We start from the raw sequence: 25,417 nt of genomic DNA on the forward strand, positions 1-25,417 counted from the left end.
TTTATCTTGTGGTAGTGTACACACAGCACAGAGCACAGAGCACACAACACACAACACACAGCACATGTGAGTGTGAGTGCGTATGTTTTCTTGATTGATTACTTAATCTTACACCTCGTAAACGTATTCATTAAAGTGTCGAGACATTGTGGTAAATTCCAAAAAGATATTGTATTTTGGTTCAAAATAAATAATGTTAACTATAGTAGTGGTAGAAGGGTAATTTTGGTGTGGACCATTAGGGTCCTCTAGAGATCTAGTGAAAATAAAAATAAAACGGCACAAAGCAGGTTCAAAATTGAAAAGTCATTCTGAGAATGCATTGGCCAATACATGCGAGTGGGCAACATAGCTAAAGTTCAAGAAATAATCTTTCATCTTTGCATCTACTGAACAGGGAGTACCAGCAGGAGAGTCTTTGATAACCTCTGAGGTGAACTTCTCATCAAAGTTCTCGGCCAACATTGGATCAGTCTAACGATAACAAATTTAAGTTTTGTTGTTGCTGTTGCTGTTTCTGTTGTACAGGTTTTGCTTTTGATTTGGTGCTCTCTCTCTCTCTCTTTTTTTGTTTGTTTGTGTTTCATTCATCGGTAAACTTACCACAACAGGCAAGATCGGAGGTGTCACCTTGCGTTCCTTAAGCTTCTTCCAATCTATCTTGCGGAAGAAATGATGGGATTTGATCTGTTGTATCCCATTTTCGCCATTTCCCAATCTTACATTGGGATTCTTTCGAAGCAGCTTTAAATAATTTACAAGATATAAGTATATATATATATATATTACAAACAAAACAGAGACTGATGATACAAAAAGATAACTTACCTTTATCAACAAGTCTTTAGCAATTGATGATATATAATATGGTATAAGCAGCTTCTTGTTCTTGATGGCATCCAAAGTCTTTTTCTTGTTGGAAGAGTGAAAAGGAGTCTAGTTTTTTTTTTGTAAAAAAAAAGCAATTGTAATAAGTCACAGATTGTTACTTGATAAAATACTTACAGTGCCAGTAAGCATCTCAAACATCAGAATCCCAAATGTCCACCAGTCAACACCATTATCATAATGCATCTCAAGCAAGATTTCTATGGTCCAAAAAACCACGATTTAATAAACCACCCCGTAGACAGAATATCGGTTTACCTGGTGCCATATACTCGGCAGTACCACAGATTGTATTCGTTCTGCCATCCAAAGACACCTTTGAGAGCCCAAAATCGGTCAGGAGTACATGTCCTTCACCATCCAATAATACATTTTCTGGCTTCAGATCACGGTAAACAATCCCAAGACCGTGCAAATGCTCGAGTGCTAGCACAAGTTCAGCCAAATAAAATCGAGCTACGTCTTCCAAAAACATATTCTCTAATAGCAGCTGTGTGTAAGGATGGTATTTTTCTCAAAATTGGATTGTGTGTGTGTGTGTGTGTTTGTGTTTGCTAACCTGTGGCCATGTGTGTAAACAATTCACCGCCAGTGGCATATTCGAGAATCAAATACAATCGATCGTTTGTTTGGAATGCGTACATTAATTGGACAATAAAAGGATGTCTGACGTCTTCGAGGATCTGGCGCTCTGCTTTGGTGTGTTCTGCATTCTTGGCATGTACCAGCAAAGAGGCCTTTTTAAGGACTTTCATGGCGTACAAACGCTGTGTTTCCTTGTGGCGGCAGAGCATAACCTTTCCATATCTGTTTGTTTAATAAATCAATTATAAAAAATAAGAAATAAATAATAATAATAATTTCATACAAAAATATACACAAAATTAGACTTACGCTCCTCGACCAAGAAGTTTAAGAACCTCAAAGTCACTCTTGGTTACCTTACGTCGTCCTTTGGATGTATCCTTTACAGAAGAAGACACAAAGTCCAGAGTGAGCTCAACTTCGTACAATCTCTCGTCAGTAGGTATAGGGGTTGGTTCGACTGTGTCGGTGTCTGAGGAATAGGCACTTTCTGGAATACATTCGAGATCGTCAATTGGATCTTGGATGTTGAGAGCAGACAGATCTCCTTCATCGTCAAACTTGAAAACGGCACTCATTAGATTAAAAGAATAATTGATTGTGTCTTTGCTTATTATATATATATATATATGAGAATGAGCAGGATCTGGTTTTAGTCGACCAAGTGTTGTAGTCTATATAACATAGGGTTACCAGATACATACATACACATGCATACAAATGTATGTATATTATGTATATTAAATATAAGTTGGTTTTATATATGTGAATTTTTGTTTTTGTTTTTGTTCAAAGGCTTAGAACCTACATGATAAATACGTTTATTGTATGGTACTTGTTTATTTTCCCAGGGATTGTTTGTCCAAAATAAAGCAGAAAAAAAAAGAGGAGAAGTCTATATATGTACAACAAATTCGGATCGAATACAAAGAAATAGAGACAGACAGACAGAGAACGGACACTCAAGTAGAGCTTAGCACGTCACTTGGTAACACCGCACTCCTTGGTCCCTTGGTAATACTCCCACATGAATATTGCACGCAACTGTATGTGTGTGTGTGTTTGTAGATCATGTAAATCGTTACGATATATTATTCCACATATACATATTTTATGATATATACATTCATACACGTATACATAAAAAAAAAGAGTATTAAATGAGCCAAAGGCGATATGTTATAGTTTTATTTTGCTTAGAAGAAATAAGTATTGCATACAAAGCTCCTTTAGATATGTAGCCTTTTATTTTTTAGAAAGATAACCTTGTATTTGAACTTGGGATCCACACACTTGTAAAGCATTGAACATACTGAGAACTATACTCCAAGCGGTATGGTAACATCACTGACATTGCTTTTTTTTTTGGTTGTGGTACCTGAGCAACATCTAAAGCTCTCAATTGACTCAAGTAAACCATGGTTGATATGGATCCATGTCTTTTTGTCTTCTAGCTATTGCTTGCTGCCCTTTCTTTCCTAAAAATTCCACAGTTTAAAACAAATGTCTTGTTTAGTTGTAGTTTATATACTACATGATGTTATAGTAAATAACACCAATTGGCTCTTGTCATTGAGGGACCCAAAACCGCCCGGGAATAAAGACTCGTACAAAAGAAAAGTAGAATATAGAAATAATGAAAGTTATATAAAATATCTCATAATTACATAAATCTTAATAGTCAAAAATAATTATCAAGTAATTCGGATTCATGAAAATAATTGCCACATATTCATATTAAACACACTGCAACAAAGTAAACTTGGGGTTTACTTAAAGACATGTACATAATGAATGAACACACAATATTTATAGAAAATTTACGTAATAAATATCTAATCTAAGCTTATTTTGAAACCTGTGCTTTTCTTGCAAACAAAAAGGAAATTTTTATATACATATATAAAACTGTTAAATATGGAAATTTGGCTGTGGATCACATCACTATAAAATATATCGGTCTTTCTATACGCTTAATTGTAGAGCAACTTGAAACGCATGCTTCATGAAAGTCGTCAATAGGGCAACAATGCACATAATATGCCATTATAGCAGTAGTAGTAATACCAGACAATGGAAAATCTATCATCATCTTTTTTTGTATAGCTTCCATTCATACACATACATCCCTTCCTTATTTCTTTTTCCTTTTTGAAATGTGTTTCAAGAGATATGATTGGATTGTGGTGATTCAATGAAAGTAGTACGTCACATCTGTCGCGTACCGGTGCATTTAGCTTGTTCACGTGAGCTTGAACTTTGGCTCTACTGGGCGCCTTTTTTTTTCTTTATATATATTTTTTCTATCCAGACCACCCGCACCACGACCGTATTCTCAAGCGAGACTACTTCATCACTCTACGTACAAAGAATAAGGCATTATTTATAGAGAACGCTCTTAAATTTCTTGATACTCCTTTTTCGTAACAACAAAAGAAGAATACACGATGGAAGTTGACACACACGCCGTGACGCCTACAGAATATATGGATGAAGACCCCGTTAACATGACCCAGCCAGCTCAAGATGAACTTTACTCCGTAGCTGTTCTGATTGATGAGTTAAAGCATGAAGATATTCAATTGCGCTTGAATGCTATGAAGAAGTTACCCATCATCGCAGATGCTCTTGGTCAAGAAAGAACAAGAGAAGAGCTTATTCCTTTCTTGCGAGGTGAGCATTTTCTTCTTCTGCTTCAGATTCCATCTATCTTGAGTTCATCATAAATGAACATATACCGAGATGGCACTTGTAGAAGTGAAAGTAATATGACGTAAACCTGAAAGAGGAGGGATGGGGGACAGATTATGTCGACCTCTCTTGGGTTTACGTGTATATGTATATATATATGTGTGTGTGTGCTTATGTGCGTGTGTGGGATGTGCGTGTACGGATGTGCAGATTCGATAGACAAATCTATAAAGCAAAATATTCAACACGAAATCTTTTTTCTTCTACTCCTTTTTTTTTGCTTTGTTGTTAGAGTCTATTGACGATGATGACGAGGTGCTTTTGGCTTTGGCTGAGGAACTTGGAAAACTTACAGACGCTGTGGGTGGTCCTGAATACGCGCATTATCTGCTGGTTCCCCTTGAAAGTATTGCTGCTGTAGAAGAATCAACAGTTAGAGACAGGGTAAAAAAACAAAAACAACAAATTGAAACAAACACTTGGTTTCCGATCCCACACACATAGACACACAGAAAAAGAAAAGAAAAGAAAAAAGAAAGTTTTGTTTAGACTGTCTGATGCTTTTTGTGCGTGTATATGTTTTTATGTATTTACATTTATAGGCTGTTGCGTCGCTCTGCACATTGGCTGATGTTCTTCCTCAAAGACAGCTTAATGAATACTTTGTACCCCTTTTGAAGAGATTGAGCATGGGCGAATGGTTCACAAGTCGGACTTCGGCTACTGGTCTGTACGCTGCTGTCTACAGAAAGAGCTCGAAGGAGCTCCAGGCTGAATTGACTAGGTAAAAGCCTGACAAGTAAACGACCCGTATTTCTTTGTTCTGGTATTTATCAGAAAGCTTTTAGTATGTTCTCTCAGTTGGTACAGGACGATAGTCCGATGGTCAGAAGAGCTGCTGCAAAGGCTCTGGCTGTAAGTGGAGCATAAAAAGGACAGACCCGAGACGTCAGAATTCATGGTTGTCTATATTGTGTATTACAGCAACTGGCTGGACAGGTGGCGCCTGAAGATATTTTCGAAACCAGCGTCAACTGGTTCCACAAACTTGCCCAAGATGACCAAGACTCCGTTCGTCTCTTGACTGTTGAGAGCTTGGCTGCCCTGGCCAAGCTCCTCACACCTGAGCAGAACTTGGAGCACTTGCTCCCTAGCTTCAAATCCTTGGCGGATGACAAGTCGTGGCGTGTTAGATATATGGTTGCCTCTAAATATGTTGAGGTAAAAAAGCAAATATACAAATAGTATCAATGAACAACAGGTTGCCAAAAAAAAGAAAAAACTAAATTATATATACACATTGTTTTATTGATAGATTTCTCAAGCATTCGGGGAGACCATTGTTAGAGAACACTTTACAGCTGCATTTATCAACCTTCTTAGAGATCCTGAAGGTGAAGTCAGAACTGCTGCTGCTGGTCAAGTTCCTGGTAAGCTTGAATTACATTACATTGCATTATAGTTTTTGTCTAGCTTTTATCTGTCTATATATCTATCTGTTTATGTGTGATATCTTTTTTTAATTATTTTTTGCTGTGACGTGAAGGCTATGCTAAATTGGTGGAGAAATCTGTTATTCTCGAAAACCTTTTGCCTTGTGTACGTGATTTGGTTACTGATGAGAACCAACATGCACGTGCTGCTTTGGCAAAGGAGATCAGTGGACTTGCACCTATTGTTGGACAAGAAGCGTAAGTATACAATAGTAAGAATGGTATTAGTCATTTTAAGCATAAAGATACACCAAACAAAGACAATCAAGGAAATATAACGCATTCAATAATTAGGACTATGGAGTTCTTGCTCCCCACATTCTTGCAGCAATTGACAGATGAGTTCCCCGATGTTCGACTTAATGTCATCTCCAATTTGGAGGTGATCAATCAAGGTATTGTGAAAAAAAAACACTATTTTATATTGCTGGCGTTTTAATTCAATGTATCTAATGTTGCTTTGATTTGCTTTGATTTACTTTAATATTTTATTTTGTGAATAGCTATTGGTATCGATCGTCTCTCACAGGCACTCCTTCCTGCTATTGTCGAACTTTCTGAAGACAAGCAGTGGCGCATCAGATTGGCCATTATTGAATATATTCCATTGTTGGCTAAGCAATTTGGAGCAAAGTTCTTTGAAGAAAAGCTTCTTAGTTTGTGTATGTCATGGCTCCGCGACTCTGTCTACTCTATTCGTGAGGCTGCCACAGTGAATCTGAAGAGATTGACAGAGGTGTTTGGTGGTGAATGGGCAAAAAAGGCTATTATTCCTCAGGTCCTTAAGATGGCCACCGAGTTGAAATACCTCTACAGAATGATCATGGTGTCTGCATTGACTGTAAGTTTTTAAATTTCGTGTATACGTTGCACAAAACTCATGTATTAATTTCTTTAGACTATGGCAGAGGCACTGCCTTACGAAATAATTAATGATTCCGTATTGCCCACGATTATGAAATTGGCTGATGACCCTATCCCGAATATCCGCTTCAGTGTCGCAAAATCTCTTGAAGCCTTGGTTCCTCTGTTGAAGCAGACCGGAGACAAGGCTGGTTTGATCCCAAGCACAATAAAGCCGGCTCTTGTAAAGCTAAGCCTTGATGGAGATGGAGATGTCAAGTTCTTCGCAACACGAGCTTTGGAGAGTGGGCAAGTATATGATAAATGGCATTGTGCGAAATACTAACTTCATTGTGTGTGTCAACAGCACTCTGAACTAGTGCCAAAGATAAAATGAAATGTGGGCAATGATCAAGAGACAACGGAGTTAAGACAAGGAGAAAAATGGAAATGCGAGAGAATGGTCTTCTCATAGAGCAATACAAGATGTATGAGAAGGTTTATTTGGGGGTACAGAGCTCTCGTTACTTTCTTTAATCTCTGTTTTCTTCTTTTGCTTTTGCTCTTTCGTCTCTCTTTTGTCTTGTATATTGTAGTTTACTTGTGTTATTCCATCCTCATCAGTCTGTCGTCGTCTCTCTTTCTCTCTTTCTTTTTTACAACCCAAACCTTGTCTTATTTTTCTTTCTACCTTCTTTCGCTTCCCTGCTACGGAACCCCTTTAAAATAAAAAATAAATAAAAAAAGATGATACGTCGCCTTTGAAATACCTTTAACTTGCCTTTTTGAATTAGCAAAAACAGTAAAAGTCATATTCTGCTGGTTTATATTACCAAGTGTCACACCAAGTGTCACACCAAAATTAAGGAATGCTGATCAATCTAGATGGTATTGAAAGAGAACATTAGAAGGCCCTTTAAAGATTCCCGCTACATTTTGCTTCTCTTTCTTTTCTGTTATATTTACTGCTTGTCTATATCAAGTAACCTTGAAAATATCAATAGTTTGATTAAATATTCCCTCCTTTCCCCCCTTTATTTTTATCTTATTTTTAAAAACATAAGTACGATAATATATTTTATTCTAAAACACACAGTAAAGTATTTATTACAAGAAACAGGATCATGTCTCATCCTACGCCACTTATACGCTTGTCAAATATGGCTGGCAAGAAAGGTCTTTCAGATCTCCACATACCCACTATCACAGACGATGCCCAAGATGTTATTGGTAAAATACTATAGTTTTCGTCAAGGCTTTAAATAATGTGTATTAAGTACCTTTCTTTGTATTATATAGGAATGCAAGGTGAAATATGATCTTTACATTTATTTTGTGATGATTTTCATTAATACATTATTAGGCCGAATTCGTCTCCAGAAAGATGACCGTGCAGTTCACAGTCAGTGGATGGATAAACAGAGAAACAATTTGCAGGCATATGAATATCTCTGTCACATTGGCGAAGCTAAAGAGTAAATGTTTATTTATTTGTCTTTTGTTTGCTACCGTTTAAGTTACAAGATATTTACGAGCTTATTGTTAGGTGGATCGAAGATTGTCTTGAATATGAAATCGAACCTATTACTAAACTAGAAGAGTCTATGCGTAACGGTGTAGTACTTGCCAAGCTAGCAGATTATTTTGCACCTGGAGTAGTACGAAAGATCTTTATTGTAAGTTGAGCCCAAACCTAGATTAGTTACAAGGCACGGCTAATCTTGTCTGTAACAGGATGACAAGCTTCAATTCAAGCATTCAGACAACATCAACTTTTTTTTTGCTGCCCTGAGGGTCGTCCGTCTCCCTCAAATCTTTTGGTTTGAACTGACAGACCTATATGACAAGAAGAACATTCCAAAAGTGATCTACTGTATACATGCACTCAGGTAAGAAAAGCAGCTTGATCCAGTTCTGATTGAATAATGGCGACATTCTTATCCAAAATAATACCTCTTGTTTGCTTTATAATAGCCATTTGTTGGCTAGGCGCAACATGGCTCCTAACATCAAGAATCTTTTGGGCCAGCTCCAGTTCACAAGTAATAAATCTTAAGTTTGAGTATATTGTACATAGATATTAATTACCCTTTGTGTGTATGTGTAGATGAAGAATTGACTGCAACACAGCGCGGGCTTGATATAGCCGGTGTTGCGATGCCAAACTTTATGAATATTGGATCTTCACTTTGTAAAGAACTAGAAGAAGATTTTGATGATGTAAATAGCAATTACCATCTCCAACAGATGGATATAATCACATACTACTTGGAAGATAGTATGTCGGATCCCTCAACACCGGATCTTGTAATCGAAGGAGAGGGAGAATATGATTCAGATGACACCACCCCTATGAGCAGTGAAGATCGTAAGAAACCCAATCGAATATCTTTTGAATCGTATCTAATACCAGAATACACCATTTTTTCTATATTTTATTCATTATTTTAACATTCGTTGACTTTAGGGTTCGAGAAGTACTGGAACAGCCCTAATATAATGCGCGATTTATTGAAGTGTCAGAGTTACGTGCGTACTTGGTTAGAGCGCAGAAAATTTCAAACCACTCAGAAGGAACACCGCTCAAATTTCTTCATTACTCAAATCACTAATGTCCAGGCTTGCGTTCGAGGAAACATGAGTCGACGTGATATGAGCGAAAAGCGCAAAGCATTTGAATCTTCAAAAGAATGGATCACTCTGGTGTGTATACAATTATCATAAGATTAATTCGACAGAGTTTCGTGGAATGAAACCTACAGAAAAAATAATTCTTAACTATCGCGCGCGTGTATTTAGGTTCAGGCAGCTTGTCGGGGCACTATCATACGCAAGAAGAAAAAGAGTTTGATGGAATATTATCTCTCCAATATTTCTAGTATAATCACTGCCCAAAATATAATCAGAAAAAGACAAAAAGGAAATGCCTATCACCGGCTTAGTAAGTTACCTGCAAAATATAGTCTGTGTGTATGTGGGTATGAACAAAATGTTTATAAAATTGTGTATTTCTTAAAAGACGTGGATAGGAACCCTTCAGTTGGCACAGTTAAGCGATTTGTGCACATGCTAGTTGATGGTGATCTTGACTTTGAGAGCGAGCAAGGTGGGTGGGTTGAGCAAAACAAAAAGAAATCATAATTAACCCTGCATCTTGACTATGGTTATTTAGAAATCGAGGATCTACAGCAGCAAATCATTGAGCATATTCGGGAAAACAAAAAATTAGATGAACACGTTAACATGGTAGACGTTCATATTTCTCTGTTTTTGAAGAACGTTATTACAATCGAGGACGCTATGAAATGCTCAGGAATATTCAAAAAAAAGAAAGAGAAGAAGAGATTAAGTGAAATGGTGGCAAAAAACAACTCTATCAACCTTCATTCATTGTCTACTTATGATAAGCCTAGCAGAGATCGACTCATTGTGTACCAACAGTTTGTATACTGTCTCCAAACAGAACCAAAATACTTGGCACGATTGTTACAAATGACAAATCGCGGCATGTTAGGAAGCTTTAGTGATAATAAGATTATCGAAAATACTGTCTTGACTCTGTTTGGTTACGGAACGACTTCTCGAGAAGAATATTTGCTGCTGAATCTCTGCAAGGCAAGTATTATAAAACTCGGGCCCTTTAATTCTGGTTTAATAAGTGTATGCATCGATTAATCTTTATTGGAATTTAGTATTGCATTAAGGAAGAGATAAAGCAAGTGAGAAGCCCGCAAGAGTTTATGCGTGGGAATTATACCTTTATGCGACTTATTGTTCAGACAAATAGGTAACTATTCTTTGCGCTTATTTTTGTAAATATTACTCTAATATTTCATATTAAAGAGGTGCCAAGGAAAGACACTTTTTCCGCAATCTGTTAAGTCCGCTCGTTGAAAGTATTATTTCTAATCAATTTATTGATTTGGAGACAAATCCGGTAAAGATCTACCAAAAATCTATTAACAATGAAGAAACACGCACTGGTCGTAAATCAAGTCGCGTACCAGCTGACAGTGCTGCAAAAGCATTAGAAGATCCTGAAGTTAGGGAAATATTCTTCAACCACCTTCAAAATCTACAAGAAGTCACCAGAGGCTTTATGCAAGCAATCACGGAGGCAGTTGATGATGTTCCTTATGGAATTCGTGTTATTGCTCTTGAACTTAATTTGCGACTAGAAAATTCATTCCCCAAAGAGTCAAGAGAGTATATCACCAAAGTCATCGGTAACTTTATTTATTACAGATACCTCAATCCAGCCATTGTGTAAGTGAGACTCATAAAACAAACCCGGCTCCGTGTTAAGCTATTATAATACTAAACAAATATTGTATGGTTCATGTTTTATTTGTGCTATTTCAGTGCTCCTGAACAATACGATGTAACCGAATCAATAATTACTCCTATGCAACGACAGAATCTTGCAGAGGTATATAACTCTACAATATAATACACTACGAGACTTTGGCTCTAATTGTTTTTTGCAGGTTTCCAAAGTTCTTCACAATATTTCGAGTGGAAAGCTGTATGACGTAGCTGATCATCTTTCCCCTTTAAACCGATTAGTGCAAGATGCTTCACAAATGTTCTCTGAATGGTTTTCGAGAAGTAAGTTTAAAATATATATTATATAAGTTATAGTTATTGATGGCGTGTTATTTGACTTCCTCAGTTATGGATGTAAAGGATCCAGAAACTTTCTTTGGCATCGATCAACTTGGGGACCAGACTAGCGTTAGCAAACCAATTGTGTGTATTACTCCAAGTGAGTTATTCCACCTACACCGAATTCTTCAGGATCACACAAAGTATATCATACCCGAGGAACAGGGAACCTTGTATGACATCCTTCAAGATCTCGGACCAGCTCCGGATAGCCAAAATCGCAATGTGTCTGAAGGCGCTACCCTGACTCTTCGCCTCACTAGCCGTCTAGACACCCTTTCTAAGAACCCTGCTTCACAACTTAAACAGATGTTGGATAATGCCAAGCGTATTGTTATACATGTATTGAGAATCCAGTCTGGTGCTGACTTATATACTATCCTCAATACTCCTGTCGAAGTTGAGCATGAATACATGTGGACTGAATATAGAGAGGTCGAGTTTCCTGAGTTTTTAGATAATGGCTCAGCTGTGAGCAAGAAGAGATATCTAAAGGTTGATAATTCAGGCCTAATTATGGACATCAAAAGGTATATTATGTGATGAGATATACTAGAGAGCGATCAAACTAACGCTTCAAATAAACCAGTCTTACTTTTAACCAGCTAAAAAACATTGCGAAAGGGTTTATTGACCTCTTAGAGAAGTCTGGGGCCTTTGAAACAAATGATACCTGTCAAGAATTGATAAATATGATTGCTAATGATATTACAAATAAGAACTCCCGTCGAGCTAAACGAGATGAACAGATCCAAACTATGCGGCGCACATTAGACTGTCTGGTGAAGAAGCAGCAGTATCTCCGCGATCAAGGTGCACAGTACGAAGGTTATTTGAATGGTTGTTTAACTGCCATGGCTGTGAAGCGAGGCAAAAAATCTCGTTTTGTATTTCCCTTTACTCGCCAATACTTTCACATCCGAGGGCTTCAGCGTCAGGGCCTTGTTCCAAAGTATGGGTCTTACAAGTATACTGCAAAGCAGCTGTATGATAGAGGGATTATTGTTTCATTGGGTGACATCCCGGAAAAGCATTTTGAGCGCGTTCCTATTATTCTGTCAATGGACAGAGCAGGAATTGTGGTTATTGAGGGAAGTTACTCGGCATGGGGTATTCATTCAGTCCAGGTGGATATGAGATATGAGGATCTGTTACAAGCTCAATATGATGGTGTGCAAACAACGTCTGTGCTCGATGGTGCTGGATTGGTGAACGTCAATCTTTTGATTCATCTTATCAACAAAAAGTAAGCTTCTTTATGATATAAAAAATTATTATGGTGTTCTAAAATTCAATTCTTTTGTTACCAGGTTTTACGCATAGTATCATTTAAAAAAATTATAATGGCTTTTTTAAAGGCATGATACCCCCTGTTTATTTAATATATTTTTTTATGCTTCTAGATCAGTATGTATACTAAATCAGTGTCTGGTACACAGGTTTGGTATGCTTTACCTTGATTCAGAGCTTGCAAGCAACCAAGAGCATAGAACGATAGAAAAATGATAAGAAATGAGTTTAAAAATTGAAATTAACATATTGAAAGGGGGAAAAAGAGGCTCAGCCAAAACATCACCCTAAAATCTTGCAAAATCCGATAAAGACACGCTCTAAAACCCTCCACTTTTTTTACTGTGTATTACTGTACTAAATGAAACATAAAGGAAAGAAAAAATCAAAAGATTCTGGTATATAATATAATGTATATTCTTATGATCGTTGGTAGCAAAATAAGGCTTTAGTTTAAGAAACAGGTAGTTCGTTTGAGAATGACAACTTATTACTCAAGTCTGAATTTTCAGTCATTGTTATATTTTTTATCACTGATTCTTTAAAAAAATAATATGCTAATATAGAAACAATATTGGGTATTAGAACTTCCCCTAAATACAAAAAAAAAAACTTTACGGGAGTTTCGATATTCTCGTTCATCTCTTTTTACTTTACTAAATTCATATATTCTTTATTGGCAGATTTAGTGTGTGTTTTTTTAAACATAAACTCCTAGAGATACTTCTAGACATGCATTTTTTCCCGTAGTGTATTATTACCTTAGGGTATTTCTCTTTATAAATTCTGCTGAAGTAACTGCTTCACCTGTTCGTAGGCAGCATTACCAATACAAAATTTACTGTATAGCCCAGCGAAGCACCAGGCTGTTTTTTCTGCAGAAAAGACATTAAGATTTTCAATCAGTTAACTATACTGATAAACAAGTCAATATTGGTATTGTGTAAGCTGAATGTGAAGTTAAGCTCTTTTTTTTGTTTAATCCTTAACAGAGTCTCAAGTATTTTATATTTTTCCTATTGAAGATATCAACTCTCATTCTATCTCTAGTTAACCCTTAATTCTGCTATACGTTTCTATTGGTTTCTGCACCATAATCTCCAAACATTTTATATATATCACTCATTCTCTTGAAAAATTATCTTGACACTTTGAACCACTGGTATAACCTCATTTCAATAAAACCTAACCTGGAATTCAGAATCCCGCCACCTACTCTGTTGAGATCACGATAATATACATATATATATATATATATATATATATATATATACTTATTTCTTTATTTTCTGTTTTTTACTTGCTGCTTGATATTACTTTGAAATATATGTTGACTAATTTTATGGCGGATGTTGGGTACCTTTTGCGTCCACTTGTGTATGGGCAAAAGAAGAAAGCTTTTTCTTGCGTTCTCGTACAAGCGCACAGACCAGCCTAGAGTAACCTACAAATCGCCGTTATAGAAACTTGTACTCCACTTTGAGAGTTATTGCTACACCGATCAATACCGAACCTTTCCTTGCTTCTTTGCTTTGCTTTGGTTTACTTTGCTTCACTTTGAAAGAGTCATATTCTCTAGTAATTTAATTGAATATTATTAACTGTCTATTATGCCTTAGAACAGTTACACAAACCCAAGAAAAAGAATATACAGCTATATCACGTTTGCTCTGACGTGGACATCTAAGACTGACAAAAAGCGCAGTCCTAACCTTTAATCGCAGATGAAAAAAATTTCTGTTACTTATAGACCTCCTCCAACGCGCGTCGTTTGTTTTCTCCTTGAGCAACAACAGTCCCGGTTTCATAGTGAGGCGTCTCTTGCGACCGTTGCAGGGAGATTCTTCCATGCTACAAGCATCGGAAAGTGAAAGTTGTTACTCGCCAGCTCAGTTAATTCTGAGAAGTCGTGGGGCATGGTCTCTTTTCTTTTGGAAAGACTACTGTGTACATCGCATCGCCAATGTGGAATCATGATGCTGGGGGGAGGGAGGCCTAACCTGTGGTGAGATGTGCTGGCTCTTCACTGCTAACTTGACTGAACTCTTTAACGGCTGACGGTGAAGCTACTGGTAGTCGAATGAGCTGGACCTTATCACCTAGTGGTAAGTTCTCTGGCGAGTTCGCACCCACATTACTCGGTGACGAGATGTGGGGCTGGATGAACGGGTGCTTTCCGTTGGTTTGCCACCATTCCAGCACCTCCTTCGCTACCAAGTCAGGTTTACGTCCTGAAGGAGATTGAGCCGCGTAATGCGGGGACAAAGAACTTGGTGTCATGCTTTTTATTCTTTTACTCAAGTAAAAGAACATTAAGTGAAATTAAATAAAATCAAATAGAATAGTTTCTTTATGTGTATCTTTAAATAAATAAATAAAGTCTTTCTTAGCTATTGTCAACTTTAATAAAAAAAAACACGCTTTTAAACATTTTTTTTACTTGATTGAAGATATCAATGTTGTAATTAGGAGAGCCCATTTATACGAAGAAATTAGTTTAATTGAATAAATCTGAAAAGAAGCAAAGTACTATTTGTATATTTTAATGTAGTATTGATAACCGTGTTTAATTATTTATGCTGTTTTTGTCTAAAAAAGTATATAAATTGCAGAATAATGGTTGATGATGCCGATGCCATAAAATGTATGTTATTGAATTTGGCTAATGAGGATGGTCAGTGTAAAGAGGATGAGTTGAAATCAAAGGAAGAGGAAGAGAAAGAGAAAGAGAAAGAGAAGGAAAAGTAAGATGATGGATGAGAAGGAATGAAGAAATGCATGCTTCAAAGAGAGGCGGAAAAGACGTGTTGAATTGAATACACAAGTAATGTCCTCATTGTATTTGCACAGACTGTACACAAGAAGTTTAATATGGAAGTATTTATGAAACAATAACCATTATCCAAAAACCTTCTATATATATATTACAGTCTTTAAAAATTAATTTGACAGACATAGAAGGTATTAAGCTAGACATGAATATCATAAAAAAGACATATTGTAATATTGTAATATTGAATTTTATGAAGTTGAATATTGGTGCATGCATGATTATTATTACTGCCAATTCATTTATATAGTTGATTTGTATCTTGGTTTTTTATTGTTTTGTTTAGGTAAAAGTGCTCAAAAGATACTATTGTTTTACTATTTCAATATCGTCAATTTTTCTTTAAACTACTGCCAAAATGTATTTATTTTTAACTAACTTTAAAGAGATTGAAGAAAATATTTTCTATAAAGAAAGGACAAAACATTAATGTAGATTGATAGAAGAAAGAACTTCTTGTGTATCTTGTCATATTCGAATCATTTAATAAAAGTAATTTCCGAGAGCGTTGCAACCTGTTTAAATATCATATCATTTCGATAATACTTACTATGGTGCAATCGGAGATAGCCATCTAAGTTTTTGGCACTTTTTCAAACGTATATGACTTTTGCAAAAATCAAGTTATCGTAAAGCTAGACCGTGGAAATGATAGATATAATCATCACCTATTGTTTCCACGGTCCAGATTTTTTCTGGCTGTCCTAGATAAAAAAGTCATATACCTTCAAAGTTGGGACATAATGGTAGATCTACAGCGGAGTTTGACTTTTTTTACGAAATTGAAAAAAAACATATACGATTATTACTAACGGAACTTAAATATGTTTCCCAATATGGAAATGTATGCTAATGTGACTTCTTTTTCCTTTTATGCCTTTAAAATTTTTAGTTTACCATATATAGAAATGTGTGCATTTTACTATCGGAGTTTTCTCAAGAGAAAATTGAAATAAATTTAACTTCGATACTTATCCCCGATTACACCATAAAAGTTGCGCTATGTACTCAATTAACTGAATTACGATATATAATCTTACACAATTTCTTAGTATATGATCCCTATTAACTGTCACTTTTGAAAACACTGAGAAAGCAAACCTCATATCTCTAGTCCATTGTGGACTAGAAGACAATGAACGAAGCTACCCCATTCCGGATCCTTACTTTCAAGGCATCAGGGAAGGCAACAGGATGTAACCCAGACCTCCTTAGACCTCTACAAGTCCTTGTCGCTAAAGTCCACACAATTGTCACCCACACCTTCGCACTTATGAGATACATATTTCTTACCAAGTTATCACGCGATCCATTCTTCGATCTTGACAAATATATTACGCAAGATATTTTTGCTGATGTCTCTTTGTTACTGTTTGATCATAGCACTGGTTTCTATATAACAGAAATAACAAGGTAAAATTGTAAGCTTATTTATTGTCACGACTATGCCTATATTACTGTAATTATCTCTATCCTCTGCTTATTTTACGCAAATACCAAAATTCAATCCAGCCATCAATATTTATTCCACGAGTTTCGCCTTTCTTTCTACATTAACCAATCGAAAGCTAAAAAAATGTCTAGCAAGCAATATCAGCTCTGAATTTTGTTGGCCTTCTGTATTGATGGTGAAAAACTGGTCTGTATCTCACAACCATAGTCGTGAACCAACCAATGGTATAGTATTTAGATGTCTACTTCGTAAGCATGAATTTGACCTTTGTTTGTTTGATACATTTAGTACTTCCAAGCACTATTTTTCGTGCTTCCAGATTTTCCTTCGAACCTTCAAGCAAGTCGAAAACCCTCGCTAATATAGCCCCACTCAATGGCCGACTATAACCTGTCATAGTATTCTAAGGTGAATATTACAACTAGTCATCATTTTTTCTATTATTAATACTTTTTATAAATCCATACAGATTTACCAAATCAAAATTGTTTCGAGGACATGGCTTCGTTGCAGTTTGAGCATAATTTGTGGAATAGAGATCTTACTGCTGTTCTGAACTTCTGGCATATACTTAACCTAATTAAACGTGATATTGTCCGTAATAGATTTACTCGTGCCATTAAAATTGTAAGTGCTAGAAGACAAGCCAAAGAAGGTCTTCAGGAGGGTCGTCGTTTGAGACAAAGTCTAACAAAAATTCAAAGAAGATAAAAACTTTCCATCCTAGTTATCGCCTAGGATTCACACAAGATACCGTTAGTAAGCTATTAGATTTTAATAATTGTATCGTCTTTAATTCTTGTACTGGGTTGAAGAAGTTGAGAAAAAGATGTTTTGCATTGACTGCAAAAACATAGTGGCGTAGAAAGTGGGATATATAAAAGAGAGAGAAATCGGTGCTTAATTAAAATTCAACTATAAGACACTTTAAACCCCGGAAAACTCGCAACAATTCACCAAAATCGCCTTTTTTTCTATAGGGTAACCCACTTGTGCGCAATGTATAATGTGTTTCCCTATAGTATAACTATATATGCACCTACAATATTACCACAGCACTATTTTTTTTTGAATAAGACGACCTTCTTTTTCCATACTTCCTATCTATATCGAAAAGGAGATGTGTTTTTTATTATTATTTATTATAGTGTGTTGAATTAGGAGAATAACTAGTCAATGTCCTGTATATCTTTATGTTTCTCGCTCATAAACCCTCTAGGATAACTTTTACAATTCTGATAATATATTCCTTACCCCACCCTGGAGGCTCCTTCCATTTATAAAGAAACTTTACCGCAAAATAACATATTTTACCCAACATTTCAAATACGACAAAATGCAATGTTATCTCTGTCTTAGGCTTTAAAATACTGTAACACGTACAAAAAAGTAGGTTACTTAAAAAAACAGGATGACTTGGGGAGATCAGGTGATACGCTGCCTTGGCTGTCCAATAACTAAAATGGTTCTTGACGTGTATACCAAGTTCCCGGCTATTACATTATATTAAGAAGATATCGGTACCAATAAATCTGCTAATAAGGGAACTTTTAGTATTAAAAGCGAGAGAATATGACATTCATACACAGCGTGTGACGAGAATGGAGAGAGAGAGAGAGAGAGAGAGAGAGAGAGAAAGAGAGAGAGAGAGAGAGAAAGAGAGAGAAAGAGATGAGAGAGAGAGGAAGGGGAGGGGGGCGGTTACTGTTTCCGGGGAGCGTCCGTTCTTATTTTTATTCCTTTCTTCCTTTTTCTTTTTCTTTTACTTTTACCTTTACTTTTTCTTACGCATATTCTTTACTCTTATTTTGGTGTCAAAAATTTTGTAATATTATCATAATATTTTACTTTTAGTAATATTCATAGTTTATAATGGTCATTAGTGACCAGTATTATTCAGTGGCAATTGAAGGAGGCCAAGAGACATTTACCATTGACAAAAAGTACAGAATAATTAGAAAAGTAGGGTCTGGCTCATACGGAACTGTCTGCAGTGCAATTCATGTGGAAACAAATGAAGGTAAGAAAAATAGATCATCATTGGTTAATTACTATATCTGCACCAAGTAGAGATTAATAAAAACCAATTCCTGTAGTTGTTGCTATCAAAAAGTGTCTTCGGATCTTTGACCGAAAACTTGTCACTAAGCGATGTTTACGTGAGATTAAGCTTTTACAGCACTTGAATGGCCATCCTCGCATCATTGGACTCCGAGCCCTCGACATTGTTGACTACTCGAATTTCAATGAGATTTACCTTTTGCAGGAATGCTGCGATACCACAATGGCCGACGTCATTCACTCGAAGCTCGGACTCGAGCCTGTCCACTACCAGTGGTTTATCTACCAGATTTTATCGGCCCTGAAATATATTCACAGTGCTCATGTAAGATTAGTTACCACACCCTACCTAAGATAAAAATATCAATTGGCAAATACTGAACGTTTAACAATATTATTAAATAGGTCCTTCACCGAGACCTTAAGCCTGGTGAGACCCTAGCATACCAGACAAAGAAATATGAATATTTTCTCAAGCGAATGAATGAAAAAAAAATGGGAAAATGATTTCTGATAAGTAAAGGTCTCTTGCCATTTATTTATTCTTCATAGCCAATATTCTTGTGAACCAGAACTGTGATATTCGGATTTGTGATTTTGGTATGGCAAGAGGTATTGTTCAGCCATCTTCTTTGCATGAAACACCTTCAATGACCCACTACGTTGTCACTCGTTGGTACCGTGCTCCTGAAATTATGATGAGCCGTAACAGTTACGATAAAGCCAGTAAGTTGCATAGTATTAAACTTAAAATCAAATAAAGAAAATTCGAAAATAAGGGCTTATGTTTGTATATTTTTCTTTCTCTGTGTGTGTATTCACTTGATTTTGAATTGTCTAGTCGATATGTGGTCTGTTGGTTGTATTTTTGCAGAACTTTTAGGACGCAAAGTACTGTTCAAAGGTAATGATTATGTGGACCAACTCCACAAGATTGTTGGTATTCTCGGTCTTCCCGAAGACACTTCCTTCTGGGATCAGAATGCTTCAAAATCTGTAGTCGACTATATCAAGAATCTTCGCGACGTCAATGGAGAACCACCACCCACAGAACCCATAGACTTTGCTGCTCATTTTCCGGAATGTCCGCCGGAAGGTATTGATCTCCTCCAGCGTTTGCTTCACCTGGATCCCAAGCGCCGTATAAATGCCAATGAGGCGCTTGAACACCCATATGTGGCTTTGGTGCGTGATCCACCCGAAGAAGTAGAGTGCAATTTGATGTTTGATTTTGAGAGTTTCGAACGTATTCAAGATGAAGATACTCTAAGACAGTGTATAATCGATGCTGTTAAGAGCACAAAGCCTGAGAACACCCCCAGTAACCGCACGGAGTCCCGGACTAACTCCCTGCAGCCACCTTCTGAGCCACACTTCCAGCCACAACGCCGATATACAGGCAGTTCTATTTCAACTCCTACCACGGCTTCGGCCACCGAGGCGCATTTGAATGCCATTGCAGCTGTACAACAGGGAAAAGATTTTCCCATTCAAGAATCTGATAATTGTGCCGAAGGAATGTTGGTTGGCTCAAATCAGTTTGTAGGCGAGCCTGAAGACATGGATGAAGATGATATAAAACTTATGGACAGTGATGATAGCCTACGTGTCGATAGTTGCCGTCATCTTGTTGGTCCTTATGGAGCTGATGTTCAAGCAATAGAACGACAACTTAGTTATGATTGGTAAAAAAAGAAAGGATTAGTAAATCCCACCTCTTTTTTTTTAGTAAATGATTATATCGCTATCTTTATATCGGTTTGCATTATTTGACAATATAGCTGTGAAGGAAGGAAAAAAAGATGATTTTTCGCATGTGGAGTACTATGTCGATATAAAAGAAACTACAAGAATCCAAACAATACAACCATAAAGGCTTCACTGTACTATAGAAGAAAGAAAGAGAGAGAAACAGAAGACCACTAAAGTGAGTGTTCCAAACCATATTGTGTAAATTCATTTCTTGGATGTATATATATATATATATATATATATGTAAACCCCCCTTTTTTTTGCACTCGCCACAAATTAAAAGGTGTCAATAATTAGCCTATTTTCAAATTAAGAAATAAAATCAATAAAACATGAAATCCCCACATTTCCTATTCTTTTCCTTTATCTATATATATAAGGTTTATAAATAATAGTAAATAATCTATTTTGAACTCAAATATAGCTCTAATACAAAAGTTTGTTTTCGCATCTGCTTCTTTATTTATTTGTTTATTTATATAGCAATTGATAGACTCAGTAAATAGCTATCATGAAGTTCAGGACATGCACTTTGAGGTATTCGGGATTGTTTATGGGTTAGTATCTCAATAATGGGAAAAGTAGATACTGTGAGAGTGTTATTTATTAAAGAGACAAAATAATATTGTTTATATCTGCTACTATTCAAATCCCTGTAATTCAAATCCCTGTTGTGTAATGGTTGGTTTACACTGTATGAGTGTGTAGTGTACGTGTGCCTGGTGTGTAACAGTTCCGGAGATTGTTAACTTGCCAGGTTCATTAGCAAGAAGGAACCAGTGTTTGGTTGTGGGGTCTGTTCTTCACTCAATTGTGGTGTGTATACCACACACTTTATCTAAGAAAAACAGCAAGGGTTTTTATTCAGAATATGATACATCTTTCGCTTTTTTTTAAACTTACAAATCTGCCATAAGCTGTGACGCAGTGTACAGTTAATCCAATAAATTTTGTCGTCCGGGCCGAGAAAAATGTCGCTTAATCAGAATTCAAGTGTCAAAAAGAATTCTAAAAGATTGGTTGAGACACTCAAATAAAAATTATTAAATATGATTACTTTATCTTCTTTTTCGCTCGGTCAATACCGCAATTATGGACCCAAATTCAGTTACTCCCAATGACCAATACCCGGCTATGCAGCAACGCATACTGTAATTGTAACAAATTATTCATATAAGCGCTCGAACTTCCACATAGTTTAATGCACCGGAACAAGACAGCATAGAGGAAGAAGAGGAGCCACTTACGACCAATTATTCTTTGACAGAAACTCTTGGCTTGGACTCCCCCTTGTTCCCAGCTACTGTACTCAGCGATGATACACGTCACAAGTTGATTGGCAAGTATCCCAGCATGGAAAACCTCCAATACCAACCTCCGGATACGATTCCACGCACATCGAAAAAGATGAACGAGTACCAAGCAAAACAGGACATGTCACTCAAACGTCTTTAATACCTGGTCTCAGAGGTCTTCCGCCCTTTGAATGTATTGGGACTTGAAATCAGTCAGGACACAAGCAATGAGAACGTACAACGTTACCTATTTATGCTTAAGGACTGTAGCACACTTCTACTCAATGTCTCAGGTCATATTAACTATTTGCGCAATACTACTGCTCTTCAAGCCATTGATCTCAGTTTCTCTTCTAATGCTTCATCGAACTACCACAATTTCATTATGTCTCCCACGGATTTCCAGGCCGCCATAGTAAAACAAACTAATGCTTCTCAGGCGATTAGAGCTGCAAACACTTTCCGCTCTAAACGACGTACATTTACCAACAACACTTCAACGGCCGCATCCCATCAGTTTTTTTACGATCAGGTACGTCCTCTCAGAAGAGCGGCTATCCTCCTACCACCACCAACAGCGGCCGACAATTTTGGAACGACAACGCTCATCCTGCCAGACACAACAACCCATTCCACAAAAATCAACAATAACAAATTCTTCACCAATTGTCGGGAGTCGTCTCAGTCAGTATTTTTCACAATGAACTACTCTTTCAATCGACAAGTGGCCACTCAACACAATTCGCCACGGATCCAAATTCACGTTTACTTCCCCTCCTCTACTCCGCACAAAACCTCAACCCAAGATTCCGTACAATCAACAACAAGACCAATTGCTGGACCACGAAGTCTCTCTTCTGCTCCGCAAAGGGGCGATTGAAGAGGTTCCACCTACAACACCAGGCTTCTACAGCAGCATTTTATAATTCCCAAAAAAAACGGAGGGTCCCGCCCCGTCTTCGACCTCAAAAAACTCAACAATTACATTCCATCTCCCCACTTCAAAATGGAGAATTTGCAGGAGGTTGCCAAACAAATCAGGCTTTCGAACCATCTCACCTCTATAGAGCTTTCGGATGCATGTCTCCACATCCCGGTTCATTTCCAGTCACGCCCGTATCTTCGACTGCAGTAGAAAGGACACACCTACCAGTTTTCCACGACGTCCTTCGGCCTATCCCTAGTTCCTTGGTTGTTCATCAAGCTCACTCGCCCGATCTTCGAATGGGTACGAGCACAACAAATCCGGTTGAGTGCTTATATTGACGACCAGATCATAATCGCCGACAATGCCGTCCAGGCCTCAACATACTCAACTCGCTGTCCAGAAACTAGAGTCATTAGGTTGGATTATTAACCATAGCAAGTCCATCTTGACGCCGCGACAGATAATCGAACACCTCGGCCTCTTATTGAATACTAAAACGATGACAGCACAACTACCTGAGAAGGAACTGCGAGATTTGCGTCGAAGCATTCAACAGGCGCTGAAGAATCCGACTCAATCACTTCGTACGATACACAGCCTCACCATGCCCATCCAAGTCGCAACCTTTGCCCTCTTACCAGCGCGAATTTATACACAACATATCCTATGCATGAGAAATCAGACGGTACGCTCGTCGGACGATTGGGACAAACCTCGGCGACTAACAGCAGAGTATCTTCGGGAGCTTGTGTGGTGGAAGAACAACATCATGCATTGGAATGGCAAGAGTATTCTGCCATAGACACTACAGCGAATGGTGTATGTCGACGCCACCAACACTTGGTGGAGCTGCAGCTTGGAGCTCAAGCACAATCGACAGAAAACTGCATTTGATCATTGGACACACTAGGAATCACAAATTTCCATCAACTGGAGGGAGCTCAAGGCAACATTCCTCGCTTTGCAGACTTTTCCTGACCTTCGCAGAATGAGAATACTCATCCGCACAGACAATACAGCTTCCATGACATACATGAACAAACAGGGCGGGACAAATTCCCTTCCACTGGTGGAACTGGAAACCAAACTTTTGAAATGGTGTCTGTGACATGGAATCACCATTCAGTCCACTCATATCACAGGTATGGACAACACTACCGCCGATTATTAATTTTGCCGCCCATCCAAGAAGAACAACTGGATGATTCACCCGTCGACCTTCCAAGCCATTCAACAACTTCTGGTACGAAACGACGATCTGTTCGCCCATCGGTTAACCCATCAACTGTCAAAGTATGTGTCTTGGCTTCCTGATCCGGGAAGCCTGTACACCGACGCCTTCACGATTTCTTAACACCAATTATACTCTCCGTACCTGAACCCACCGTGGAACCTAATCAGTCGATGCTTGCAAAAAATCATACACGAGAACCTATCGCAGGTAACAATGATAACACCCTGGTGGCTCAGCGCTCTTTGTTCCCCAACCATCCAATCACTCAGTCTCACCTCACCTCTGCTACTTAACCAGTCTTCAATCGCCATGCCCTCGCCTTCGGCAATTTGGCCTATGAAACACAGCACTTGGAAGCTCGCCGCCTGGAGCTTATCCACTCGAAATATGGCCACTCAGGACTGAACGAGGATGCGTGAGGGATCCTTGTCCATCATCACTTGCAAAACACCACCACCAATGCGCATTACAAACGGGGACAGATACTATTCCTACAATAGATCCATACTAGACACGTTTCCCAGAATGCCTTCCTACCGGTTAATTTGATCAATTTTCTGAGCGACATGCATACTTCCCACTCGTTCGCCGTTTTCACCATCCAACTCTTCCGCTCTGCAGTTACTCATCTGCACCATAACCCCACAATCTTGCGCATCTATGGGCACCTAAACTCTTTAGTCACTACTCTTCTGCACCAAGCTTCGCCCGCTAAACTAAACCAACCTAATATCAGTCTACAACCCACCATGGAGTACCTGCTCACACTAGTCAATAACAGCAGTACTCTCGCTACCTTATAGACCAAACTCGCCTTTCTTATGGTGTCCCTTGTTTTCTTCGACCATCTGACTTGAACCGTATCCCTCTTGCTTCGGTCTCCACCTCCACCGATTATACTCTGCCCTTTGAAATACACTGTCCAAAATAAAAACGACAAGGACTACGGATTATCAAGTCTTTTATGGTGAGGGCACATCTTGACCAACGGCTTTTCCCAGTGCATACATTTCAAATTTTGTTGCAGCGTCGTCCTTATTTCCAGGCTTCCACTCTGTTCATTAATTCCTTACAAACCAATAAGCCACTCACCGCCCGTACTATACAGATTTGGATCTCAAAACTTATTCGTTTGTCTACTTCGGAACCTCGAGTTTCTTTGCGCTCGATCGCTTCTTCATTAGCACTTCAGTCTGACATTCCTAAGGCGGATATCGTTACTATGGGACATTTGACTTGGTCAACTACATTCGAAAAACACTGTCTTCGAGAACACCTGCCCCGTTTTGATTTCACTAACAAGCTTATCACAAGTGGCGATGATGATAGTGAAGATGACTCGAATGTGGAGGATGTTTTATTCGATGCCGTCGATAGTCCCATGGATTCTTCATAGTTTTAGATACACG

The 25,417-nt window shown here is 37.8% G+C and overlaps 7 protein-coding genes across 7 annotated transcripts; 5 read left to right on the forward strand and 2 right to left on the reverse strand.

Moving 5' to 3' along the window:
• Positions 1-408: 408 nt before the first annotated feature.
• On the reverse strand, positions 409-1,877 carry PSK1 (serine/threonine protein kinase AGC family; the record flags this gene model as incomplete). The annotated part of the gene is made up of 7 exons (XM_018439993.1): positions 409-474; positions 604-744; positions 829-936; positions 1,006-1,088; positions 1,147-1,368; positions 1,448-1,695; positions 1,783-1,877. Coding segments are annotated over 7 exons (963 nt in total), but the record flags the coding sequence as incomplete, so codon positions are not given.
• Positions 1,878-3,788: 1,911 nt separating this feature from the next.
• Positions 3,789-7,273, forward strand: PHYBLDRAFT_120456 (hypothetical protein). Its single transcript, XM_018428740.1, has 11 exons — positions 3,789-4,146; positions 4,457-4,608; positions 4,767-4,948; positions 5,013-5,079; positions 5,149-5,385; positions 5,480-5,594; positions 5,711-5,855; positions 5,952-6,052; positions 6,161-6,498; positions 6,556-6,809; positions 6,868-7,273. Exons 1-11 carry the CDS (start codon positions 3,921-3,923, stop codon positions 6,878-6,880), a joined length of 1,830 nt encoding a protein of 609 aa, XP_018298566.1. The 5' UTR covers positions 3,789-3,920; the 3' UTR covers positions 6,881-7,273.
• A 351-nt stretch (positions 7,274-7,624) lies between these two features.
• Positions 7,625-12,415, forward strand: PHYBLDRAFT_138087 (hypothetical protein; the record flags this gene model as incomplete). The annotated part of the gene is made up of 16 exons (XM_018429932.1): positions 7,625-7,730; positions 7,864-7,975; positions 8,047-8,176; positions 8,235-8,389; positions 8,475-8,542; positions 8,608-8,868; positions 8,968-9,203; positions 9,300-9,441; positions 9,520-9,606; positions 9,673-10,160; positions 10,193-10,287; positions 10,344-10,766; positions 10,863-10,929; positions 10,988-11,108; positions 11,173-11,695; positions 11,755-12,415. The coding sequence occupies 16 exons, from the start codon at positions 7,625-7,627 to the stop codon at positions 12,413-12,415; spliced, it is 3,675 nt and encodes a 1,224-aa protein (XP_018298567.1).
• A 1,844-nt stretch (positions 12,416-14,259) lies between these two features.
• On the reverse strand, positions 14,260-14,735 carry PHYBLDRAFT_138088 (hypothetical protein; the record flags this gene model as incomplete). The annotated part of the gene is made up of 2 exons (XM_018429933.1): positions 14,260-14,378; positions 14,456-14,735. The coding sequence occupies 2 exons, from the start codon at positions 14,733-14,735 to the stop codon at positions 14,260-14,262; spliced, it is 399 nt and encodes a 132-aa protein (XP_018298568.1).
• A 1,685-nt stretch (positions 14,736-16,420) lies between these two features.
• PHYBLDRAFT_61583 (hypothetical protein) lies at positions 16,421-17,595 on the forward strand (the record flags this gene model as incomplete). Its single annotated transcript, XM_018440827.1, has 4 exons — positions 16,421-16,698; positions 16,874-16,986; positions 17,208-17,332; positions 17,377-17,595. The coding sequence occupies 4 exons, from the start codon at positions 16,421-16,423 to the stop codon at positions 17,593-17,595; spliced, it is 735 nt and encodes a 244-aa protein (XP_018298569.1).
• Positions 17,596-18,510: 915 nt separating this feature from the next.
• Positions 18,511-20,593, forward strand: MPS1 (mitogen-activated protein kinase MPS1). The gene is made up of 5 exons (XM_018439940.1): positions 18,511-18,758; positions 18,835-19,124; positions 19,205-19,229; positions 19,352-19,525; positions 19,641-20,593. The coding sequence occupies exons 1-5, from the start codon at positions 18,611-18,613 to the stop codon at positions 20,486-20,488; spliced, it is 1,485 nt and encodes a 494-aa protein (XP_018298570.1). The 5' UTR covers positions 18,511-18,610; the 3' UTR covers positions 20,489-20,593.
• Positions 20,594-24,972: 4,379 nt separating this feature from the next.
• PHYBLDRAFT_138093 (hypothetical protein) lies at positions 24,973-25,404 on the forward strand (the record flags this gene model as incomplete). Its single annotated transcript, XM_018429934.1, has 1 exon — positions 24,973-25,404. One exon carries the CDS (start codon positions 24,973-24,975, stop codon positions 25,402-25,404), a length of 432 nt encoding a protein of 143 aa, XP_018298571.1.
• Between the last annotated feature and the right edge of the window lie 13 nt (positions 25,405-25,417).

This window comes from Phycomyces blakesleeanus (genome assembly GCF_001638985.1).
Source record: "Phycomyces blakesleeanus NRRL 1555(-) unplaced genomic scaffold PHYBLscaffold_1, whole genome shotgun sequence".
NCBI lineage: Eukaryota > Fungi > Mucoromycota > Mucoromycetes > Mucorales > Phycomycetaceae > Phycomyces > Phycomyces blakesleeanus.